General features: G+C 44.8%; 1 protein-coding gene across 4 annotated transcripts in view; it reads right to left on the bottom strand.

Moving 5' to 3' along the window:
* Positions 1–12,930, bottom strand: part of STRA6 (signaling receptor and transporter of retinol STRA6) — a 54,665-nt gene that overhangs the window by 27,838 nt on the left and 13,897 nt on the right. For all 4 annotated transcript variants that reach the window (XM_084640913.1, XM_084640912.1, XM_084640914.1 and 1 more), the window contains 2 exons: positions 1,259–1,337; positions 146–231 (listed from right to left, as the gene is read on the bottom strand). In XM_084640913.1, the coding sequence (XP_084497039.1) occupies positions 146–231; positions 1,259–1,337 (165 nt within the window). The remainder of the gene's footprint in view (positions 1–145; positions 232–1,258; positions 1,338–12,930) is intronic.

Genomic DNA, 12,930 nt, shown 5'->3' with positions numbered 1-12,930 from the left:
TCGGGGTCATTAAGAGATTTCAGCAATTCCAGTCTGAACAGCATCAGGGAGTGCAGAGTCACATGAAAACAAATGTAAACCTCAGCCAAGGGAGCAGTGTTGTTAGATGAGTGCAGAGGTGTGGATATGGGGTTATTCTGGGTACCTCAGCAGTCCAGGTGCTCCATTCCAACAGCATTTATAGAGGCTCTTGCGTTTCACCAACAGAGACAAGACTATCAGCACGGCTAGCTGCAAAGAGAGCCAATGACAAATAATCAAAACAGTAAAAGTACCTATGAGGGTGCAAACCCCTGGCCCCATCTCTTTAAACTCTGGCCTCATGGGTGGATGTATGGGGATATCAGATACCCAGTGAGGTGTGCTGCTGTGCAAGAAGGTGCCAAACAGAGAGATGCTTATAGGTCTAAGTAACAGGGAATCAACAGTGGGCAATAAATCAGTCCCTGCCTGAGAGGGCTTGCAGCTCCCACATGCAGGTTGGTGAAGCAATAGAATAAAGGGCAGGAACACCGTTCGTGTGGCATGGAATGAACCAAAGAACAAGAAAGGGAGCTAGAGCCTCAGCTGATGTACGTCTGTAGCTCCCATTGACTGTACTGGAGGCAGGCTGATTTATACACACTAGCTGAGCATCTGGAGATTGGTGATCTCCAGAGAGGTCCAAGGGAGTACCCAGTCATTTGGGTCTTTCTCCCAACATTCCAAACTTCGGGTGGTGGTGACCAAATGTCATTACCAATTAGTGCCAAGTGAGTGGCCTAGGTGAAGAGTTGCGGGCAAAGAGGATTTCAGTGGAGTTCTAGTGAACAGGCGTCTATCTTGCAAAACTACTACTGTTATTGGCATGCTTCCTGGGAACCTCTGAAGAGGGGCCAAAAGCTGAGTGGGACACAGGGAGCAAATTACACTAAAAGCGACCCATTGGGCAGCAAGTGGAAACATGAAGTACAGGCTGCAGCAGAGCATCTGTTCTTCTGATAAGCTAGGGACTTTCAGCACCTAAAGAGGTGCTTGATTGATAGCTCTGCTGAGTTAAACCTCAGGCACTCGTATCACACTCATGAGCACAGCTCACAGATTAAGGCCAGAAGGGCCCTTGATGATCATCTGACCTTCTGCATGGTCCTGGCTGGAGAAGCTCCCCCATCCCCCAGTAATTACTGCCTCAACGATACAGACAAACGGATGTGACTTCCCTCAGAAGGCTGCACAAACCCCAGCCTCATCCAAAGATGGAATCTCGACAGATACTTACAGATATAGGAGCCATGCAGGTGTGATAAAGATGGTTGGGGATGGTGGGATCGCAGGCTGGGATAACACTAGGAAACTTACTGAAAGAAGAGAAATAAAGCCACTCAAAATATATTCATTACATAAAGGAGGAGCGAAGACTTAGGAAAATCAAATGTAATGACATGCTGTGCCTAGAGAAGCTAGAGGAGAATTCTGCAGTTGTGTTCTTCCAGCCTCAAGGAGAAAGTATATTTTTTATTCCCCATCGTTTGCCCACTTGTGTCAATATCTTAGCCATGCCTACAAAAAGCTTGCCTTCTGCGGAGCAGCCCAGGGGGATGCTAGGCAGATTTTACATAGTAGTTTAAATATATTCTACTAATGGGAAAGGATCCGTATTACAAAAGGAAAAGCAACCAAATGACAGAGGGGCTGGAAGGGCTGATGTATGAGCAAAGATTAAAAGACACTCAATATGCATAGCTTGGCTCAGTGACTCAGAAAGACTGATCATCATGTAAAACATGTTTGACAGGAGTAAATACCACAGCCAGGAAAGAGAAGGGGAATTGTTTAGGGTGGACCAAGGCAAAATAACTAGGAGTAATGGGTTCTAATTAAGCAGAGGAAAATTTAGGTTGAATATAAAGTCAAGTTGCTTAACAATGAGCCCAATCTTGCCAGCACTGAAGTCGATGAGCCTTTTGTCATTGACTTTAATGTGAGCAGGATGGAGTCTGATGGCTGTGAAAGAGGCTGCTGAGGGAGGTAATTAGAGACCTAGTCCTCACGTAGTCTGGACAAAGCACTGGGGAATGTTTAGAGGAATGGGGTCAGAGAGGCTAGGTGATGCTCCTAAGGTCCCAGCCAGACTCAATGTCAGAGTCATCCCCAAATGCTGACTCCCAGCCTTGTGTTAATTTCATTAGGCAACAGCAGCTGGAGGATTTGAGTAGGGATGGCAACCAAACATTCAGATGTTTGTGAACAATCTGGGGGCACACAGTCTACAATTCAGTATGAGTTGCTCACAAAAGTTCCCAGAGCTGGGACAGAAATACCACAAAATGCACTTGGGGGGCAGGGAGGAAGTGTTTTAAGAACTTTTCGAAACCTTAATAAAGGTTCAGGAAGAGTTTTGGATGAAACCTTGGTTCATGCATCCTTAGTTTTAATGGAATTCTATGTGAGGCTCGAAAGCCTCTCAGTTTGAAAACCATTCCTGCTTCATGTTACATGTCCCACAGGTCCCCTGACTTTGATGTAGCCTCCAGAGAAGAGTTATTCTGTGACAATACCCCATTCTATTGATGTTACCTCTTAACTATAGTTTTATGACACATATATCCAGCCACATTTGAATGTTTAAAGGCCTCTGAAACACAGCCAGGAGTCTAATGGCCCAAGCACAGAGCTAGAGACTTAAGTTCTAGACTTGACTGCCACTAGTTTGCCCAGTGACGATGGACAAGTCACTTAATCTCTCCATTGCATCAGTTTCCCAATCTGTCAAACAGGGATTGTACTTCATCACTTTTGTAAGGTGCTTTGAAAGCCACATCTGTGCAGCACTCTGTAATGACTATCATCATTACTGAACATCATTTGGTTTTAGATAGCCAGTCAGAAAGCATACCGACCTTCAGCGATCTCGGCTCTTTTCTGTGCTTACCAAGCAGATTTCCATTTGCTCCTGCAGAGCTGGGTTTCAGACCGGGAAGAACCCATATTCTCTGTGTTTATTAAATTGTTCTGAGGTTACCATTAATGCAGTTATAGATACAGCTCTGGAAGTAGAACTGAAAATCTAAGTCAGACGGTCTGAAAATCTAAGTCAGATGATGATCAGAGTGTGATAGAGGAACCCTATACTTTAATTAGTGCTAACCACACAGCAAGTGTATAAACCATTATAAAGCAATCATAAAATGCTTCTACAAGCAGTCTGCATTTAAAAACATTCAACTATTCCTGCTCCTCTTCTCTGCTAACTGCTCTCCTTTGCCATATTTGAAGTCTCCTATCATCTCAGGATTCCCCACCCCACAGAAGCACCACACACTTTCCATCTGAATGGCTTTTGTTTTAAAAGTAAGATAAACAAGAAAGAGCAAACAAAGTCTCCAAAGAGCAGCGTGTCTCCTCTGTAACAGGCAAAACAACAGCTGGCTATGCAGTATGAGTTAAATTCTTCTTCACCCATAAGCCACTCAAAACAAGGTCACAAGGCGATGTGAGATATATACCCCACAGCACCCAACAGCCTCATAAGCAGTTACAATGGAACAGTCCATCATTAACTCACAATGTAGAGTTAAGGATTGTTCAGCCAAGGAAGTTATTTAATTAGCTGAACATTGCAAATTGTCATACAATAGTAACAGCCGCAACTTATACATGAATTGTCATCTGAGGACTTAAAATCAGCCTACAAAAGATGGGTTGAAATCATTACCCCATTATAGTGATAAGTAGGCTGAGGCACAGAGAGGTAGATTATATTCTGAACATGACAGGACAAGGCAATGCTCTGCGCACGTTGCCTCGATTTTGGAACAAGCAGAGAAAGGACTGACCTGACTAACTCAAAGACTTTATCTTGAGCCCAGATCATGTTGGGACAGTTTTGGAATAGCAGGCAGTATTCGTGTAGTGCAGAGAAGAGCAAGACAGCTTCCTTTATGTATCTCTGTCATAGAATATCAGGGTTGGAAGGGACCTCAGGAGGTCATCTAGTTCAACCTGCTGCTCAAAGCAGGACCAATCCCCAATTTTTGCCCCGATCCCTAAATGGCCCCCTCAAGGGTTGAACTCACAACCCTGGGTTTAGCAGGCCCATGCTCAAACCACTGAGCTATTCCTCTGCTCTGCAGAACATGTGGCATTAGTACTTTCTTCTTTTCTCCCTGCTCACTCACTTTCATGTTCTGTGGAGTGTTTCTTGCACATGGGCGAACATTTAATAATGTTATGCTGACAGGTACTGGTTAGTGCAGGAATCACAAATGTCTTCGAGACAGGATGTGAACGCAGCCTTTAATTAGTGCTAACCACACAGCAAGTGTATAAACTTAGATTCATCTGTCAGGATGAATTAATCAGAAGATTCCCCCTGCCCCATGTAACACAAAAGGAGGTTGTGAACCTGCACAGGAGTTTGAACTGAGTGGGCCAGGGAATTGCTGTGAGGTGTGTGTATGGACGTGTGTATCTATCTATATACATTGCACACAAACTGAGACTGGACAAGAACAGAGAGAGAGACAGAGGTAAAAAGCAAGAAAGCCAAGCAGCAGCTGGTGAGCAGAGCATGATCCTGGATAAAGCTAGAGAGAGCCGTTGGGTCTGTTGGCTAAAGAGGCTTGGGCCTGTAAGCTAAGAAACTGCTCCTTTTGCTCTTGGTTCCTCCTGCATTTGGATAAGCTTCATTTATTCATTCCTTGTACTGAAACAAGACTTCATTAGAGAAAACACCACACTCCATCAATTTCTATTTCCACCTGGAACATCCCCAGGACAAGGGCCCATTGTACTAGCATCTGGGCATACACATACTGAGAGATTTTTTTATTATGGAACTGTGATGTTGCACCCCATAATGATTTATGGAAATATGCTTATGAAAGTAAATATGACATAACCGGAATGTTTTATGCTAGATATGCCATGTAACATATCTCTACAAAGGTTATGATCTACTGAATATATTCATCCTATTTGTATGCATGTATCATTTTTGTATTTGAAGTTATGAATATTGGTTGTGTACTTGTTTGATTTTAAGTAGCCTAAGTAAGGCATTTGGTCAACTTCTTTAGAAAGGAATTTGCCAGTTAAGTGCCCAATCAAGAAACACTTAACAGACAATCGATCTTGGAAGACTCCAATCCACATAAGAAGTCTACCTGAGGACATTGAAGGTAGCATGTGAACAACGGCTGCTACCTATAAGTTGAGTCATGCATGGAAATGTGACTTGCCCATGTGACTCCAAAACTCCATCTTATAGCTGGGATTCTACACAGGGGGAGGGAGGGGTATCCACCCACAAGAGAAAGCCTATTTAAACCCCTGGGAGACCCCTCCATTTTGTCTTCAGCTGGCTGAAGAGACAGCCTCTCCCCCATCAAAGGTTACCTGAAAGAGACTGGAACAAAGGATAGTAACCACAGTAGTGTGAGTGATTGCTGGACCCAGACTAGAAGGAGACTAGTCTGTAAAAGAAGCTTACTGGGACATCTCTGAGGGTGAGGTTTCATCTGTAATCACTTTCTTACTGTATTAGGCATAGACTTGTGTGTTTTATTTTATTTTGTTTGGTAATTTACTTTGTTCTGTCTATTACTTCTTGGAACCACTTAAATCCTACTTTTTGTATTTACTAAAATCACTTTTTACTTATTAATTCAGACAGAGTATCTATTAATACCGGGGGGGGGGGGGGCAAATAGCTGTGCATATCTCTCTCTCAGTGTTATAGAGGGTGAACAATTTATGAGTGTGACGGTGTCCCGCATAAGGCTTTATGGAAATATGCTTATGAATGTATATATATATGATATAACTGGAGTATGTTTTATGCTACATATACCATGTAACACATCCCTGTAGAGGTTATGATCTACTGAATCTATTAATCCTATTTGTATGCATGTACCATTTTTGTATTCGAAGTTATGAATATTGGCTGTATACTTGTCTGATTCTAAGTAGGTTTTAGTGAAAAGACTATTCTCAGTAAGTGCCCAATCAAGAAACCCTTAAGCCAACAATGAACTTGGAGATGCCAATCCACATCTGAGCTTTTCCAGGAATGTGGCTTGGCTGGTAAGGAACTCAGTCATGCATGGAGGAGTGGTAGATACGCTGGAGGGCAGGAATAAGATACAGAGGGACCTAGACAAATTGGAGGATTGGGCCAAAAGAAATCTGATGAGGTTCAATAAGGATAAGTGCAGACTCCTGCACTTACGACGGAAGAACCCAATGCACTGCTACAGACAAGGGACCAAATGGCTAGGCAGCAGTTCTGCGGAAAAGGACCTAGGGGTGACAGTGGACGAGAAGCTGGATATGAGTCAGCAGTGTGCCCTTGTTGCCAAGAAGGCCAATGGCATTTTGGGATGTATAAGTAGGGGCATAGCGAGCAGATCGAGGGACGTGATCGTCCCCCTCTATTCGACATTGGTGAGACCTCATCTGGAGTATTGTGTCCAGTTTTGGGCCCCACACTATAAGAAGGATGTGGAAAAATTGGAGAGAGTCCAGCGAAGGGCAACAAAAATGATTAGGGGTCCGGAACACATGACTTATGAGGAGAGGCTGAGGGAACTGGGATTGTTTAGTCTGCAGAAGAAAAGAATGAGGGGGGATTTGATAGCTGCTTTCAACTACCTGAGAGGTGGTTCCAGAGAGGATGGTTCTAGACTATTCTCAGTGGTAGAAGAGGACAGAACAAGGAGTAATGGTCTCAAGTTGCAGTGGGGGAGGTTTAGGTTGGATATTAGGAAAAACTTTTTCACTAGGAGGGTGGTGAAACACTGGAATGCGTTACCTAGGGAGGTGGTAGAATCTCCTTCCTTAGAAGTTTTTAAGGTCAGGCTTGACAAAGCCCTGGCTGGGATGATTTAATTGGGGATTGGTCCTGCTTTGAGCAGGGGGTTGGACTAGATGACCTCCTGAGGTCCCTTCCAACCCTGATATTCTATGATTCTATGGACATGTGACTTGCCCAGGTGACTCCAAAACTCCATTTTGTAGCTGGACTTTGCATAGGAGAAAGGAGGGGATCTCCACCCACAAGAGAAAGTCTATTTAAACCCCTGGGAGACGTCTCCATTTGGTCTTCAGCTGGCTAAAGAGAGAGCCCTCTCCACCCCCAAGGATACCTGAAATAAACTGGAACAAAGGACAGTAACTACAGGGGGTGTGAGTGATTGCTGGACCCAGACTAGAAGGAGACTAGTCTGTAAAAGGAAGCTTACTGGGTGAGGATTTTACCTGTATTCAGTTTTATTACTGTACTAGACTTAGACTTGCGTGTTTTATTTTATTTTGCTTGGCAATTCACTTTGTTCGGGCTGTTACTACTTGGAACCCCTTAAATCCTACTTACTGTATTTAATAAAATCACTTTTTACTCATTAATTAACCCAGGGTATGTATTAATATGGGGGTGGGGGGGGCAAACAGCTGTTATAGAGGGTAAACAATTTATGAGTTTACCCTGAAAATCTTTATACAGGGTAAAATGGATTTATTTGGGGTTTAGACCCCATTGGGAGCTGGGCATCTGAGTGTTAGAGACAGGAAAACTTCTTAAGCTATTTTCACTTAAGCCTGCAGTTGTTGGGGGACATGATTCAGACCTGGGTCTGGGTTTGCAGCAGGCTAGCGTGTCTGGCTCAAACCAGGCAGGATGGGGTGGGATCTGAGTTACGAAAGAGAATTCTTTCCTGGGTGTCTGGCTGGTGAGTCTTGCCCACATACTTGGGGTTTAGCTGATTGCCATATTTGGGGTCGGGAAGGAATTTTCCCCCAGGGCAGATTGGCAGAGGCCCTGGGGGGTTTTCACCTTCCTCTGCAGTGTGGGGCACGGGTCACTTGCTGGAGGATTCTCTGCACCTTGAAGTCTTTAAACCACGATTTGAGGACTTTGATAGCTCAGACATAGGTTAGGAGTTTGTTATAGGAGTGGGTGGGTGAGATTCTGGGGCCTGCGTTGTGCAGGAGGTCAGACTAGAAGATCATAATGGTCCCTTCTGACCTTAAAGTCTATGATTCTATGATTATTTATCCCTGGAGCTGCTAAGTGGTGGGCAAGGCTCAGTCCAGTTTGCCTTCAAGGGCCAGCCGGTCCATGGCACCATCCCATCGTCAACAGTGTGCCCTTGTTGCCAAGAAGGCCAATGGCATTTTGGGATGTATATGTAGGGGCATTGCCAGCAGATCGAGGGATGTGATCGTTCCCCTCTATTCGACATTAGTGAGGCCTCATCTGGAGTACTGTGTCCAGTTTTGGGCCCCATAGTACAAGAAGGATGTGGAAAAATTGGAAAGAGTCCAGCGGAGGGCAACAAAAATGATTAGGGGACTGGAACACATGACTTATGAGGAGAGGCTGAGGGAACTGGGATTGTTTAGTCTGCGGAAGAGAAGAATGAGGGGGGATTTGATAGCTGCTTTCAACCACCTGAAAGGGGGTTCCAAAGAGGATGGATCTAGACTGTTCTCAGTGGTAGCTGATGACAGAAGGAGGAGTAATGGTCTCAAGTTGCAGTGGGGAGGTTTAAGTTGGATATTAGGAAAAGCTTTTTCACTGGGAGGGTGGTGAAACACTAAAATGCATTACCTAGGGAGGTGGTGGAATCTCCTTCCTTTGAGATTTTTAAGGTCAGGCTTGACAAAGGTCAGGAAGATTTAGTTGGGGATTGGTCCTGCTTTGAGCAGGGGGTTGGACTAGATGACCTCCTGAGGTCCCTTCCAACCCTGATATTCTATGATTCTATGATCCCTGCTTCAAAGACACGACAGACAAAGGATGGAAGGAATTATTCCCATTTTTATAGCTGAGGAGTTGAGTCACCCAGAGATTAAGTGAATGATCCAAGGTCACCCAAGGAGCCTGTGGGAGAGCGAGGATTAGAACTCAGATCATCTGAGTCCTGGTGCAGTGCCTTAACTATATGTTAAGAGGAAGCCTGATCACCACAAGCATGAGAGTTATGTGCCAAGCTAGCAATATCCAGTTCTCTTCCCTAATAATTTCCCCATATGCTTTAGATCAGAACTGGAGGCAGTACTTGCCCCAGCATTCCAGTGAACTAATTTGTATGTTTTAATATGTAGATTACACCCCCAGATTCCAACTGACTAAGCCTCCTCAAAAGGCTTCAAAGAGGCTGAGAAAGGTCTCCATTCTCTTGCAGGAATGGAAGAGAAGCAAAGAGAAAAAGTTGGCAAGATAGGAAAATGACAAAAATCAATAGAGGCTTCTACAGGGCCTCAGAATTCCTTGGGCTAGCCTTCTTACAAGGCACAGTCACAAGTGAAGAGAGTACCTATGCAATAACGCTGAACAAACATGGAAAGGAAAAAATTAAACAAAAATCTCCTCCAAGAGTGAATTTTTCTAGGCAAACTTGAATTTAAAATGCTAGACAACATCGTGAGTTGCCCTTACTTTTATTAACTTATAAGTACTTTCTGCAATATCAAGACCTCAGACCTTATGGTTATTCCAGCTTGTAGTAGGGCAGTCACCCAGCTCTTGTTAGGAAGGGGTTAAAAGCCGGGGTGGGAGGGAGGCTGGTTGGGTAAACAGTCACAGGTGTGGCCACACTCATTAGGATCCAGCTGACTCTGATAAGAGGGCAGGCTGAGGGAGTGAGAGAAGACTCTTGTTCCAGCTGAGGAGCAGAGAGGACCAGGCTGCCTGGTAGAGCAAGCAGGGTACCTGAGGCAGGTCAGGACAGAGCAGAGAAGGGCAGAGCAGGGCTGAGGAGCTATGGCCTGGTGATTCCCCAGGCTGAGGCCTTGCTAAAGGCCAGGGGAGGTACTAGGGCTGCAGGGAGACATCTGGGGCTGGAAAGGCAGCAGGTCCAAACCCCTTTGCAGATTATGAGTGGCCACTTCAGACTGCAGTTTGCCCCTGAGGGAAGGGGCTAAATGAGGACTGGCCAGTGGCTCACTGAGGCAAGGTGGGTTTAGAGTATTGGGATTCCCCATGGAGGGGAGACTCAGAGTGTGGGGGCACTGCTGTGGGGCAGTACCCCAAGGTAAGGGGCACCGGGGTCCAGGAGGGACATGGGGCTGGAAGTGCTATAAGTGGTGGAGATCAGGAGGAAGCAGGCATGGGTAGGAGGTGCTCCGAGGCTAGAACTGAACTAATTCCTAGACAACCAGCAGGAGGCACCGCAGCAGTGTGTGCCCACCATGCTACACAGCTGTATAAATAGCAATCAAGTATTTCCCCTAGTGTTGCTGAGTTCTGCTTTAAGGTTAAGCACATTGATATGGAGATCAGATGTGCAACAGGAGAAAGGATTTGCTTTCACACACTGATAGCTTTAATGCAATGGGTTGCGCCAGACATATGGAATATTCTTGCCTGCCTCCATGATTCATCAGCAGTCCTCTTCCAAAGTGTTTAAAATACATGATGCCATCTTAAGATTGTGTGTTTTATATATTTTATATACTTAAATATAGATTGTTTTGCATCATATTCTATGACCAGCGTTAGTGGGTAGCAAGCAGGTCGACTGCCTGGGACCCCACACCACAGGGGATCCTGTGAAGCTAAGTTGCTCAGGCTTCAACTTCAGCCATGTGTGATGAGGCTTGGGGGCCTGGGCTTCAGTCCCATGTGGTGAAGCTTTGGCATTCTGTCCTGGGCCCCAGAAAGTCTAATGCTGGCACTGCTTGTCAGACTCTCTTAAACCTGCTCACAGCCCTCCAGGGGGTCCCAGACCACTTGTTGAGAACCATGGCCTAGTAGATACACCATTGGACTGTGACTCAGGAGACCTGAGTTTTACTCCGAGCTCTTCTACTGATTTGTTGAGTTAAGTCATTTCACTTCCCTGTCCCTGTTTCCTTCTGTAAAATGGGGGTAAGTTAAATGCTTTGAGCTCTAGGGATAAAAAGCACGTTATCGGAATAAAGTTAATTTGAATGAGTTATTAGACCAGACTTCAATGAGACCACGGAGGGGCTGGGGATTTTTTTGGGTGGTTTGGGCAGGGCAGGAAAGTAAGAATGGCTTTTGGATCAGATTGACAATACTCTGCAAGACTTTCCATTTTAGTAAAAATGTTTGGTTTTGTTTTTTAATGAAAAAAAAATCAGAAAATTTTCTTGGTCAAGATTCTCGTTTTATTTTCAAAACCTGAACATTTTTACTGAAGATTTTGTCAAAGTGTGTTTAGACTTTTGATTAAGGAAAAATGGAATGATTTTTTCCCCAAAAATCTCCCCACAAAATTAAAAATTCTCACCAAAAACTGGCATTTTTCACCAAGATCTGGTTATGACAACCTACAGCACAGTTTAATGTTCAGTAGCATATTTTGTAAATTAGTGCATCTTCCATAATTCAGTCTTAGTAAATCTTTGCTGAAAGATTGGGACATAGTTCTCATAAAAAATGGCTGTCAGATGTTTGCTATGGCAAAGTTCTAATGAATTTATGATATAGATATAAAAAGAAAGCTGTATTTTTTTTAAACTTTACCCCCAAAATGTTTACTTGTGACCTGAGAGTAAGAATGAGACAAAGTTAGGAGGGGTCAAGAAGAGAACTGGAATGGAATTGGTAACAAAAGCTTCGATATTGCTTTTCATAAGAGCCAGGGGTGGCGTGATGGACATTCTTGGCCCAAAGTTTTCATTGAAATAAACAGATAATCTCAGAGCAGCCCTGTGAGCTATTGGAAATAAAGCAAACCTTTCTTCAGAAAGATGTTGGCACAACAAGTTTCTGTCTACTTGGATTGTCAATTACTTGGGGGCAGGGAGCACCATTTTGTTCTGTGTTTGTACAGCCACTGGCACAAACCAGGGCCCCACGGCGCTGCTACAGTATAAACCGGTAAATAGTCCCCTCTTCCGCCCCCCAGGTGTGGGGAGGCAAGGTGATTGGCTCTAGTTCTCATTCACACAGAGGCCCCTTAATGAGAATCAGGTCTCAGAGCGTAAATCATTTCGATGATGTGCCGCAGGTAGCAGCCCAATGGCACTTTACAGTGCAAGGGATGGGTGGGTTACACAACATGTTCATCAAGCAATGTGTTCCAGCAGAGGAGCTGGAAGACCCATTTTACAGCTGACATCTTGTTTGCACTTTCAGTGTGAGGGCAAAAACAATATCAATCTCCTCACACAGCAGAATTCTTCTGGCATCCTTACGGCATGATATGCCCTCACCATGCGGTAATGCCAGGAGATAGGGGGCAGAATTACATTAATCTGAGAGGTTTTCATCTTCCTGAGAAATCAGCTCATAGGACAGAGCCAAAGAGATTTGGCTTAAGTGGCAGCCACAGGCATTAATAACAAATGAACATTGGTTTTGGTGTCTAAGCCAGGAACAGAAAATCTGCTCCCTACTTACTCCTCCTCTGCTTGCGTGTCCCTGCCTCTCCCCCTGCTCTTCCCTCACCCCTAGCTTATCAGTGAGCCCTCCTCATTTTTGGAGACCCTAATTACCACTGCACTCCACCACCAGCTCTTGCCTCCTTTCTTCCCCCTCTCCCCCCCCCCACCCAACACTCACTCTAGCTGTGCTGAAAGCAACTCCTGCTAGAAGAGGGCACAAGGCCTCCTGGGAGGACGATCTTGTGGTGAAGGCACTGGAATGGGGCTCTGGAGACAATGCTTCAATTTTCTGCTCTTCCACAGACACCCTATGTGACCTTGGGTAGGTCACTCAGTGTCTCTCTACCCATGTGTACAATGGGGATAATAGGGCTTTCTCGGGCTTGCCCTGAAGGGCTTATGATATAAATAGACAAGGCCTGGCTCTCAGTAGGTTTTTATACAGCACCTGGCACAATGGGACCCCTAGCCACTACTGTAATACAAAGATGAATACTTTGTCATAGACTCATAGGAATAGAAGGGACCGCAAGGATCATCTAGTCTAATCCCCTGTCAAGATGCAGGATTTGTTGTGTCTGAATCATCCAAGAC

Source organism: Lepidochelys olivacea, assembly GCF_965140295.1.
Source record: "Lepidochelys olivacea isolate rLepOli2 genome assembly, chromosome: 10".
NCBI classification, from domain to species: Eukaryota; Metazoa; Chordata; order Testudines; family Cheloniidae; genus Lepidochelys; species Lepidochelys olivacea.
The sequence above is the reverse complement of the archived record's forward strand: the minus strand, read 5'-3'. Positions and strand labels throughout refer to the sequence as shown.